At 39.0% G+C, this 12,462-nt stretch overlaps 1 protein-coding gene across 2 annotated transcripts in view; it reads left to right on the forward strand.

The window, feature by feature from the left end:
• The window catches only part of ZNF654 (zinc finger protein 654), a 38,760-nt gene that overhangs the window by 7,476 nt on the left and 18,822 nt on the right, over positions 1–12,462 (forward strand). For both annotated transcript variants that reach the window (XM_077342195.1, XM_077342196.1), the window contains exons 2-7: positions 1,018–1,163; positions 4,249–4,330; positions 6,158–6,293; positions 7,334–7,536; positions 8,449–8,588; positions 11,966–12,107. In XM_077342195.1, the coding sequence (XP_077198310.1) occupies positions 1,018–1,163; positions 4,249–4,330; positions 6,158–6,293; positions 7,334–7,536; positions 8,449–8,588; positions 11,966–12,107 (849 nt within the window). The remainder of the gene's footprint in view (positions 1–1,017; positions 1,164–4,248; positions 4,331–6,157; positions 6,294–7,333; positions 7,537–8,448; positions 8,589–11,965; positions 12,108–12,462) is intronic.

The raw sequence follows: 12,462 nt of genomic DNA on the forward strand, positions 1-12,462 counted from the left end.
GCCTTCCCTTTCCTCTCCCCACAGCAGACACCCTGTGAGGTAGGTGAGGCTGAGAGAGCCCTGATATTACTGCTTGGTCAAAACAGCTTTAGCAGTGCTGTGGCAAGCACTGGTGAATGTCTCCCGGACCTCATGGTGACTTGAGTGACACTTGGGAAGGCAGGCACGTAAATATTTCAAAAAAGTCAATGAAAATGCTTCATTGTTGTCAAAGTTTCTTTGAGGTTTAGGAGAGATTCTTGCTAAAATAGAAGTTGCACTTGCCAAAGTTGAGATGGTGCATACATTGTGAGCTCCTGCTTAAAGCTTCCCGTACTTTCAATAACCAAATGTAAGGAAAGTATATATTATTAAAGTATTAAATCAGAGTTTTTTGCATCCTTTATCTTCAAAACTAATTTCATGATACTTAAGTAAAAACTATAAAATTACATATTTAAGTTGACTCCCCCATATAATTAATTAGGAAACAGTACTGACTTGCAGAGACAGAACAGCTAACATGAATTCACTTCTCTCTGAGAAGTGGACTGCATGTGTGTGTCTCTGTGTGTATACAAATGTTTGGACTGTTTTTCACTTATGCTTGAAGTAAAAGCCTTGGTACTATTTAGGCACTTTCCTCGTAAATAATTGCTCTGATAGGAGCAGATTACATAAATAAATCTTTTTTCTAGTATTTGTAGATTTGTGTTTATTTAAATTCATTGTCAGTCTTGATGTGCAGACCCACATTGGGACTGCGCAAGCGGAACATGTCTTTCCAGCTTTAATCCGGTAAGGGGCGCTACTGTTCCGACTCCGCCTTACAAGGTAGCTGTGAGGATAAATTGGAAAAGAATGCAAAATGCTATATGAAGTAAATAATAATTAGAACATATTTGTATTGTGACTATTATTATTTGTAAAAATGGACTACTAATTTGTTAGTTAAATTACAATATAGACTTCCTTGGCTGTAGAACTGCTGGGGTTACAAAGTATGTCTGATTAATTAAATTTATTTTTTTTATATAGGTTGTTGAAGACTATGCTGGAAGATGGCAGGTTCCATTACCGCAGCTTCAAGTGCTTCAGACAGCACTCTGTTGTTTCACATCTGCATGTGTATCATTCCCAGCTGAATGTGAGCATGTACAGTATGTGTTGAGTAGCCTAGCATTGTAAGTAAATCTTCTGTCTCTCCATTAGAGTTCTGCTGTAATTTACTGGGTAACTCATAACTATTAGAGAAATTCAAGTTCAAGGACAGTCTTCTATATGAATGTGCTGTAGACAAGATGACTTTGCAACACTGGAGTCAAACTGAATGCAGATTATTTTCAGTTTGCAGAGATGGCAGCCTTAGGACCAAAATTATTAAAAACAAAAATATTTAATCTCAGCATAGAGACACTTTTGACCACCATTCAGCAGGATGGAAAAGAAATGACTTGTTGAGAGTCTTGTACTCTGTTTCCATTCTATATGATATATTACCCAGAAACAAGACCATTGCTTCCCAAGTGCATGAAAAAGTTATATCTGGAACAACAGTTCTATAGGTAGCAATTTGTATCTAGCTGATGTTGATAAAGTTGGGATGAACACGTATTGTTAGGTGCTCTTTCTTGTTTGTTAACCTGGTTGAATGGCACAATTAATATTTATGGGAAACGAATATAGTCCTAATGAAAACTACTGAAATATATTTTGAATTCTGGTAAGTAGCTTTGCACTGATGCTGGTTTGAATCCACTGGAGGCCCCTTGCACACAGGTGGAAGTGTGAGAAAAGCCTCGCATTTCCCACTTGTACCAAGTTAAACATAACATGTCCTGAATCGCTTCTCTCCCTGTGCAAGATGTTGGGCAAAAAGTTTCAAGGTACTGTAAAATCCACAGAGGAAGCAAAGTACAAGCCTTTGAAGAAGCCATTTCTCCTCCATCCTTTTTGGATGGCTGTTGAAAGTGTCTGTGTTAAGATTGAAATACTTCTGCATTATTAATTCTTTTGTGTTTCTAAATCTGCCACTTCTGCCGACTGAAGATAATTTGTATTCAATTTGATTCAAGGATCAAAAAGTCCAGAGCAAACACAGCTTTGAAATACTGGAAGCACAATCATGTGACTTTTAAATACATAAAGCATTTATATATATGAAATATAATGATGTAAAATTTCTGGAAATTTTGAGGATATGGGAAAACATTTGTTCCCCTTTTTGGTTAAGAAAAAAATGGAACTGTTGGGAAAGATGGACACATATTCAATACTTACTGTTATATCAACCCTAAACTAATTTTAGTGTTTTAACATAAAATTCATAATTTATAATTTAACATATAAAATTGAATTTAGTTACAAATGCCTTAGTTTTATACAAGTAGAGCTGCAAATATAGCAAGTACTTGATAGAAAACTGGAAGCTAATACATGTACTAAGGTACAGGGTGTACTTTAATTTTTGCACTGTTGGTAGAGAGCTCAGTTCTCAGTGAAACTTGAAGAGTTTTTCTCTTAGGCTTCGATGCAGATTCTCCTCTGTTCTTTTTTCCTTACTGCAAGTTAGGGTAGTAAATTGCTTTTTCCCTATTCTGTGGGAAAATGTGTCATAGTAGTTTGAGGAGAGGCGAAAAGCTCAAGAACCACAGGTCAGGTCAAATGGACAGCAGAAGCAGCTGAAAATCAATAAAAGGCCTGTAGAAAAATTAGACATCCTTGTAGGTGCATAAACTCATCTTGGATTTAAGATCTATATGTGTCTACAGCATGCCTTCCCTGTCTTTAAAAGCATTTCACTCATTTCAAAAGAGAAAATATTTCTTACAATTTTTTCAGTACAACTGGTCCATATTTTTCATTGGGGGGGGGGAATGAAAAGTGTTGGGGAAAAATGGGTTTTCTCCAAATTTTTGTAGTCCACTCCCTGGGCCTTCACATCTCAGTATATGTGCTTGGTGTGGAAGAATTACTAGCATCAGTCCCTTCCTTGCTAATGAGAGCCAGCAAAGGAGAAATTTGACTAGCTGCCTGGGATTATGGCTGTCCTCCATAGTCAAAGTAATAAAAAGTCTCAAAAGTCTTGCATTCAGATCATAAATATCTGATAATCCTTTAAAATCATATATACACAAAAATCACTGAATATACTTAACATTAATGTGAATGTAAAATACCCCCTGTTTTTGTTAAGGGATACATGGGGGAAGAAAAGTAGTCTTGCATTTGAGTAAATATTTTATGCATTTGATCAGATCTTGATGTGGCTTCTCAAAGTTATTACAGCCCCACATATAATGTTTCAAGGGAGAGTTATTGAGAGAAAAACTTGTCTGCAGCTTCATTCATACTTGGTTTCCAGATGAAGTCATAACACTGAGAGTGCTTAATTTTTAACTTAACTTTACCTAGGGAACAGTGGATATCCAAAGTATTAATTTTTATACTTATGACCATGACGTAGTTGTGTTGACATCATTTGTGACCATATGGAGGCTCGTAAAACTGTTTGAGAGGTTTCCCTCATTCCTTGCAAGTTAAAAAAAGAGAAGTCATCCCTTTGGGATTTCCTGTTCAAAGATTCTTTTTTATCCCATCTCCCTATAGTATCAATTATATACCTGTGGCTGTTGGGGTGGTTCATCTTGAGAACCAGAGTTCAGTGACAGTAGTCTGCCTCAAGACCTGCAGTCTTGATGGTTACCCATTAGCATCCATTATGGGGATTGTGTGGAGCTGAACTGACTCAAAATGTATGTAGGCAAGATGGAGTTAATACTTTATAAGGTCTTGTGACCTGGGATAAGGGAGGAACGAGGCATATATATGTGTATATATCTCCTTACCTCATCACTTAGGTTGATGGTTTTGGGGTTTTCCTGGATTTATTAGTACACTTGAAATTTTAGGTTACAGCGGTGTCCAGGAAAGCATTCAAACCCTCCATATGGTGAGATTTTTATACTTGGTAACTTCCAAGTTCGAAGTTAGTTCAAAGTTAGAAGTTTATTATTCCGTGGAACTGTATTTAAAGCTGGGAAGTTTCATTTGGTGGGAATGTGGCTTCCCACATCCTGAGCAAGTAGGTCAGTAGAAGCCTATCATGCCAATGTTCTGCTATAATTTGGATGCAGCTATTACACAAAGGAGTCAGAGTACACAGGCCTCCCATTTGGGATTCTGTTCTTTTAGAAGGAAAATAAGTTGTAAAATAATTTTGCAATGATTTTTGTATGGTGTCTGACTCTCAGTTGCTTTTATTTCTAGGAGTTTTTTTGAGTTGCTCCTGTTCTTTGGAAAGGATGAGTTCTATGAAGATCCTTTAAAAGACATTCTGGGATCAATTCAGGTAATTTCAGTTACTGTGACTAGAAAATAGCATTGATTATTACTATTTAAGAGGTGTGAGCCTGTGAGTAATCTTCCTGGTTGGTTAGTCCTGACCATAGTCTAGCATTATAGTGCAATTTTGCTGAGATTGGGGCTAAATTAACAGGAAACTGCTTCCTAGTCCTGAACCTGAGCTGCACAAAGATGGTAGTAAGGTATTGTTCCTTCTCCAGCCAGTTTGGTGTAGTTGTTAGGAGTGTGGACTTCTAATCTGGCATGCCAGGTTCGATTCTGCGCTCCCCCACATGCAGCCAGCTGGGTGACCTTGGGCTCGCCACGGCACTGATAAAACTGTTCTGACCGGGCAGTGATATCAGGGCTCTCTCAGCCTCACCCACCCCACAGGGTGTCTGTTGTGGGGAGAGGAATGGGAAGGCGACTGTAAGCCGCGTTGAGCCTCCTTCGGCTAGGGAAAAGCGGCATATAAGAACCAACTCTTCTTCTTCTTCTTCTCCTTGCCAGTGCTGTATAGGAGTGTTTGGGGGTGAGCAGTGGTGAATGTATGCCTCACTGTATTCGTCACCCTCTCTTTCCCACAAGGATTTTTGATCATTTGCAGCTTAGAGAGTTTTCGGAGAGGACTTTCCTTCCCATAATAATGCATTCATCTCCCAGCACTCTTAGAGTTATATCGTTAGGCACCCTTTCATGAATGGAAAGCTTGTGCAAGGAAGGATATGCAATTTTTTGTGGCCTTTTTGCTCATTAAAGCATCTCTGAAATGTAGCTGGCACTGATGTTGGCAGCTTTTTTTTTTAATGGTACAGGAGAATGTAGAAAGTGTGGAAGACAAGATTAGCAGAACACACCTGTTCTTTTAAGTAGAACTTTGTTCATAGATTTTTAGATCCCACTCTTAGCTCTGAAGTGATTAGAATTTTCAGTGTCCCAGGACCTGGGATATAGGTTGAGGCACTTCCTGTCCATGATCCTCTTAATCTCACCCCTTCAGATGCCTTAGTGATTAGGAGCTTGCACAGTTGCCCTTTTCCACTCTTTCTACAGCCCTTTAAGCCAGTGTTTAATTGCCCTTAGTGCTATATGGTGTCTAGGCTGCAGTGAAAAACCTCTGTGATTGTCAGCCTATTTTGTTTTTATAGTCAAAACATCATCCAATTAAATGCTAGGTTGTAACCTTTTAAAAAAGTAATTATTTTTTTTCTGTGTAGATAAGAATATTCCACATATGCAGAAATTCCTACTTTGTGGGTAGCCTCACTTCAGTGTTCTGTTGAGAAGCATAGACAAACATTAGTAGGCTAGATAGTGCTCTGTTAGTGTATGTGCTGCTCTATAGAGTTTTATAAGCAAAATTTAAGCAGGCCCCATTTATCATGGAGCTCTAAAAGTAAGATTGTTTGATGTAAACTTTATATAACTAGTATGATTCATGCTGAACCTCAGGGATGGCAAACTTTTCAGGCTGCAAGATGAGTGCTTCCATGCATGTTGGCTGTGGAGCTGTCCATCCCCATAACTAAATAAACTTTCCAGTGCTGCTGAAAGTGAAGTCTAAATATCAGTGGCAGGGTAGTGAGAGTAGTGATGACCAGGGCACAAGGTCCCCTTCTCTATGGCAGGTGTTAGTGAGGTAAGATGAGAGTTGCAGAACACTCTGACAAGGCCAAGACATGGCACTCCAATCTCCAGTTGTCTATTGGTCTCTGGATTATAACTTTGCAGATCTGGTTTCTAGACATGTAAGCATATTTGACGTTGTGTGTTTATTCACTAGAATAAAACTCAATCTATTTTGTAAAGCTGTTTAATATTATTTCCTTTATAGGAATGTCAGAACCTCTTAAATAGATATGGAAATGTTAACTTGGAGTTGGTGACTCGAATTATCAGAGATGGCGGACCTTGGGAAGATCCAGTATTACAAGCTATTCTTAAAGCAAAGCCAGTTTCACAGGAGTTAGGTATTAATCGTTTCATGTGAATAATGCAAAGAGTACCTCATTTACTAGCCTAATATCCTAACTTCATATCATTTCCGGGAGCTTGACTTACAAGGTCACAGAAGGGTCTGCTGTTGATTTTTAAACAGCTAGCCATCTTGGTTATAATGCATTTTATCACTTCATTGCCTGCAGGTTGCTTTCTTGATACTTTAGGGATATTGCTGCAATCTGAATCTGCCAGCTTGAATCTTAATTTACATCTGAAATTCATTGGTTATGAGTGGTTGCTTCATTGATGAATAATTTTAGAACAGTCAACCCCAAGGTGGTGTCCTGTCATCTGTTTTGTTCTACGTATAGACATGGTGTCTAAATGTAATGGTTAAACACAGCGAAACTATACTTGTCTTGCTCCACAAGCCTTTGCAATTTTGTCCTTACTTGGGAGAAATAGAATCATAGAGTTGTAAGGGGACAAACAGCCAACCCCCTTGCTCAATGCAGGTTCAGACTAAAGCATCCATGATAGGTATCTGTCCAGCCACTGCTTAAAGACCACCACTGATGGGAGCTCACCTCCTCGTTAGGATGTCCAAGAACTGTATAGGTGGCAGGGTTGAAGGAAAGAAAAATGATGAAAATTTTCTCCTACTGTTCCCTGTAGAAGTGCCTTCTACCCACAAAAAAACATGGTTAGGATCTAAGCCATTAGAACCAGCCAAGTGGCTGCTCAGTTGCATGAAGGTGTTAAAGTAAATATTGAATCTAGACTTCCCATTTTGCTTAGCTTGAGAGGGGAAAATAACCAAAAATTATTCATGTGCATGTCCTCATTTTGTGAATAACTGGCATACTAGCTTTTCTTTTGAGAGCATAGGCTTGAGTCTACTATCTGTATATGTTTCTTAGAAAAACAGCCCTTTGTGGATAGACTTTTCCTAATGACTTAATCTTAATTCAGTTTAACAATTACTCTTCATGTTTATGTATATATTAAATTTAATTTTTTAATGTAAGATCCATGTAATCTAATTTATTTCTGTCTTTTTCTTTGCCAGTTAACAGATTCTTAAATTCTGAAAATCCACTGTTCTTTGAATTGCGTGCCAGATACCTTATTGCCTGTGAACGCATCCCTGAGGCAATGTCTCTCATCAAATCTTGCATGAATCATCCTGAAATTAGCAAAAACCTATATTTCCATCAAGCATTTTTCATGTGTCTTTCTATGTCATCACTGGAAGATCAGTTATTTCAAGAGGTACAGTTTTTAGTAAATATTTTGCTTAGTGATGCTTCTTATCCTTTTGTGTTTATAAAGGAAATTATATATGACACTAAAATAGGACAATAAGTGGGCAAATGGATTGAGTTCAAGCTCCTCCATCATAAGTGAGGGGCTGTTCTCTTCATGAAAAAAGACAGCAAATGTTTTTTGGGGGAGAGGGAGTGCTTCTCTAAGGCCTGCACAGGCCCCAGGTGTGCTTTCGAGGCCTTTGGGAAGCAATCCGGCCAAGGGGGGGGGAGAGGGAGTGTTTCCCAAAAGCCTGCAAAGGCCTCACACAGGCCCCGGGTGTGCTTGCAAGGCCTTTGGTAAGCCATGCGGCCGAGGGAGGGGGGGGGAGGGGGTGCTTCCCAAAGGCCTGCAAAGGCCTCGCTGGCGCCTTGGCTGTTGCGACCCTTTCAAAGCCTGTTCTTACAAACGGGCTTTGCCACTAGAATTAATATAAAAGTGTTTTATATCATACTATTCCATTAAATAAAAAAATTCACTGTGGATAACAATTAAAAAAATGATATTCTGGGTTGGCTTAAGAAATCCTTAGAACTTTGCTTTATACATCAGATTTTTCTCAGCTGTCTTTTCCTGCTGTATCTCTGCGTACCACCTTCCCCAAAAGTTGCTCCTGAGGAGCATATGTCCTAGGACATAAAGGAAGCATTGTGCAAGGAGAAGTTGAAAGGCACTCTCCCTTCTTGTGCAACTGCATGTTCTTTTCTGCTTGCACAGGGGGGACTTTGGATCCAGGCTTTAAGAGAAATGTATTTGCACTTCTTTTCCTTTCTTTCTCCAATAAGTGAATCTTGTTTTATTCAGTAGGACTTACTTCCAGGGAGGTGTTCTTCATATTTTAGTCCCAGTTACTTAATTTATCTCATTTTGCTTTTACAGCACTTAGTAAAAACTGACTGTATGGATGGTGTTGAAATCATCTGCAATATTGCAAAAGAAGGGAAGACTGCCTTAGCCTTGTATCTGTGTGAGTCATTCCTTATTCCCCATCTTCAAAAAGGAAATATGTATTGCATCTGGTAAGTGCCTACTTTCTAGTGATACAGCCTTCTGAGCATTTTACAGGTTATATTACTACAAAGAATTGATAGAGCAATAATTTTTTTCTGCCATAGTTAAATAATGCATTCTGATTTCTACCTTTTGGGTGCATGTCATTTTTCTTTCCTGTGTAGCTGTCTGTTGATAGTAGCCCAGAATGTAGGGGCATACTGCAGTGGTACTCACTGCAGAATCCATGAATTTACACTATTAGTCAAAACAGGTATTGAAAGGAATTGTGTGGTACTGAATACTTTAAAAGCATGCTACTTTTTCTCTAGTTATATGAAATTCTTCATGTCATAGTTTTTAGTTGGTGATAATCCTCCTACTAGAAATTTGAACTGGGTTTATTTATTATTTTTATTATTAGATTTGTTACCTGCCACTTCCAGGCCAGCCAGGTTACAGTGATTTATATCAGAGATAAAATCAAAATAAAACAATGACAGAAAATAAAATCCCTCAAGTCCCATCCCCCAGGACACCCTCTCCAGCTCAATAGAGTGACCAAATTCTATACCCTAAGGTGGGGACAGATGTTAACCCCATAAGAATTTCAGGATTGTTTTAAATTTGGATCTGGCCCGTCTCCCTGGACAAGATTGAAGTACTGTCCACCTATACAGTGCAAGGGTGTTATATTGATCCAGACCTTTAGGGCGAAGTGGTCTGACCATGACACTAGTTATTTGGACTAGGCCACTATCCATATTCCAGAGATCAGATCAGGGTGTGACCTGCTTGATGTGTCAGGCCAGCAATAAATTGGGTGAGTCCCAGCATTAAATGACCAAGAAGGGAAACAAAAACCCAACTGGACAAGGTTGAGCTGCAAAACTTTTCTTGTTTAAAATACAGATATTTTTTTCTAATCACATGCATATAATAAAAGTTAAAAACATTGATAAAATTGCAATTATAGATATTGTCTAATGCAGCAAACACAAAATTTACACTAACACATGGAACATATAAGGGACAAACCAGACATGTTTCAACTCCAAAGGGTCTTCTTCAGTGGTCCAGTAAGTTTAAATGTACTTTTGTACAGTGTAAAAATCTAACATTAAGGCTTGCTAGATGATTTTTAAAAATCCTGAAAAATATAATAAAAGATGTTATGAAAAATATTTTGTAATATATTTTTATATTATCGGCTAATATAATTAATTAATATAAATAAAAGTGATGGTTATTTGCTGGAAAGTGATGCCCCAGCTGATGTATTGTATATAAGAGTGTCTAATGTGGAACTCACATAGTGAGATATTGTTAAAAGTCACCACTCTGTGAAATATACCAAAAGTTTAGTAGGTGTAATCCTAATATTAAAAAGTAATTCAAACTGCCAGAATTTTAGGGCAGAGTGGTCCAACCATGGCACCTTATTTGTTTGGATGGACCACTATTTATCCTCATTCCAAAGATCTAATGCAGGGTGTGACCTGTTTGATGTGTTGGGCCAGCTACAAATTGGGTGAGTTCCAGCATAGCCATGGCTTAACATGAGGTCTGAATTTTGCAAGGAGCTGGCCTTCTCTGCATAGGTGTTAAAGGCTCCCAGGACCAGTAGTAAGGAGAACTACACAGCTCACCCAGTACCCCCTGGAGATAGCACAGTTGTAGGGAAATAAAAGAGATGGACCTTTAAACTAAGCTGGTTGATTTGAATCAAATTAATGAGTTTATCTGTGCAATTGATTGTATGATATTATCAGAATGGAGGGCGAGACTAGGATAGATACTGTTATTAGAATTGTTGGAGGAAGGAGTGGAGGAGTCTGGAAGAGGGTGAAGTAGGTGGTAATGAGGGTAGCCAAGAGCTGGGGATCTGAGTGTTCGGAGGATGAGGGAAGTATGGTAATAGGAGAAGGAGGTTAAAAAAAAAGGGATAGGAGATGCAAGAAGGCACAAGCTCATTCTAACCTCCAGCCCATTCTGAGAAATTATTATGGTGGAGCGAGGAAGAATATCGTCTCTTTGACATTGGTGTTGGGCAATGCCAGGTCCATAAATAATAAGATTGCAAACCTACATCATTTCTTTGTAGGGCAACTTATGGACCTGGCTTGCTTGATGGAAAACTGGGCATGAGAGGGTAAAATGGTAGCCCTGGGGAAACTTACCCTGCCTGGGTTTTCTGTCCTCCACCAGTCCTGGACAACAGGTTGGGTGGGAGGGGTGGCAGCGTTGGTCCGAGAATCTATTTTGGTTCAGTTCATTCTCCCAATTTGTCCACTGAAATTCGGCCTCTGTAATGTGTAACTTCCAATTAATGTCCAGTGAGCTTGAAATCTGCTGGAATGCCTGGGCAACAAAGTGAGATCTCCTGTTGGAATTTATAGTTTCAGAAAGTCCAGATCTTGGCACAATTTACATTAAGTGAGTCTTAGCCACATTCCCAGCTGCAATAATTTAGACAAAAAAAACTTGTTCCAATCAAGCAACTAGACATTGGGTGCCAGTCAAAATTGGAGAATCACTCTTTGTCCTTGCAATTCAATACAATAGCTTTGTACCTTCTGGGTTTCCATCACTGCCCATTACTATAGTTTTGTTCTTTGATTTACCGTGAGGCACAGCAGGAATCGCTGAATAAGTAGCTCCACAATCCACTAAACCAGCGGTCCCCAACCCCCGGTCCATGGATCAGTCAGTACCGGGCCGCGGCTCTTCCTTGTCCTCCTCCCCGGCTGCTGCCTTGGGGGCTGCCCTGCCACTCTGCCGCCGGCTCACCTTTGGTGCTCTTCGGCAGCCGCCATGGCTAGGGATCCCCCTTGGCATGGCACTGCGCAGCTGCCACTGGCAATGTCCCCCAGCGGGTGGCAAGAAGATAGGGGCACCGGCGGGAAAGCGGCAGCGGCAATGTCCCTTGGCAAAAGACTACCCCCCGGGACTCAGTAAAATTTTCAAGTGTTGACTGGTCCCCAGTGATAAAAAGGTTGGGGACCACTGCACTATAACAATCAAATTCCTGCCCTCCTCCCCCAAGTAAGTTTCAGCTAAGGCTCCTGGAGGGAACATTTAATTCAAACCTGCTGGGCCGTCATCCTTAGAAGCAAAACTGAGAAATTATACAGAATTTGTTTTCTACCTGGAATTGCTTTGTAGAATATTTGGAATAACTGACTTACAAATGGTGTTGAAGTGTGCTCTAAACCTCTGTGCAAAATTTTGGTATAATGAGTTACACTCAGATAAGCATTCATCAGATTTAGTTTTACAGTATGCTACAAGTATATTAGGAAACATGGATTTCTAGTTGCGTTACTAGCACAAGTATCATTACAGTGTGTTTCAAAGTATAGTCTGTCTAAATCATACTAATAGGTTGTATTTTGTCTATTTATAGGGAACTGATCTTTATTTGGAGCAAACTACAACTTAAATCTAATCCATCAAAACAAGCATTTGTAGATCAGTGTTACCATCTTCTAAGAATAGCTACAAATATAAGAGTTATTTTCCCTTTCATGAAAGTTATTAAAGATGAAGTAAGTTATGGTCTATTTTTTACATTAGACATGTTCTATGAAGTGTTTGCAAGTACTTGTTAAATTATCATTGCAACAGGAGAACAGATAACTGTTTAAAACATCATTTCATACTAGTGTATTTTTTTAGATTGTAGAAAACTTATAGAATAAAATTAAGTCCACAAATGAAGGGCATAAAATAAATGTATAAAAAGTAGGGAATCTGACACAGAAGTGGTACAGTTCTAATGTTAACTATGGCTAGCAATAACCATTTTTTCTATCCTAATCCTGATTAATAGTGGAAAGTAAAGCTATGGTATTGCTTGCTGAATTAAGCTCTGCTACCAGAGCTTAATGCTGGGAGCGATCG

Source organism: Paroedura picta, chromosome 6, assembly GCF_049243985.1.
Source record: "Paroedura picta isolate Pp20150507F chromosome 6, Ppicta_v3.0, whole genome shotgun sequence".
Lineage (NCBI taxonomy): Eukaryota > Metazoa > Chordata > Lepidosauria > Squamata > Gekkonidae > Paroedura > Paroedura picta.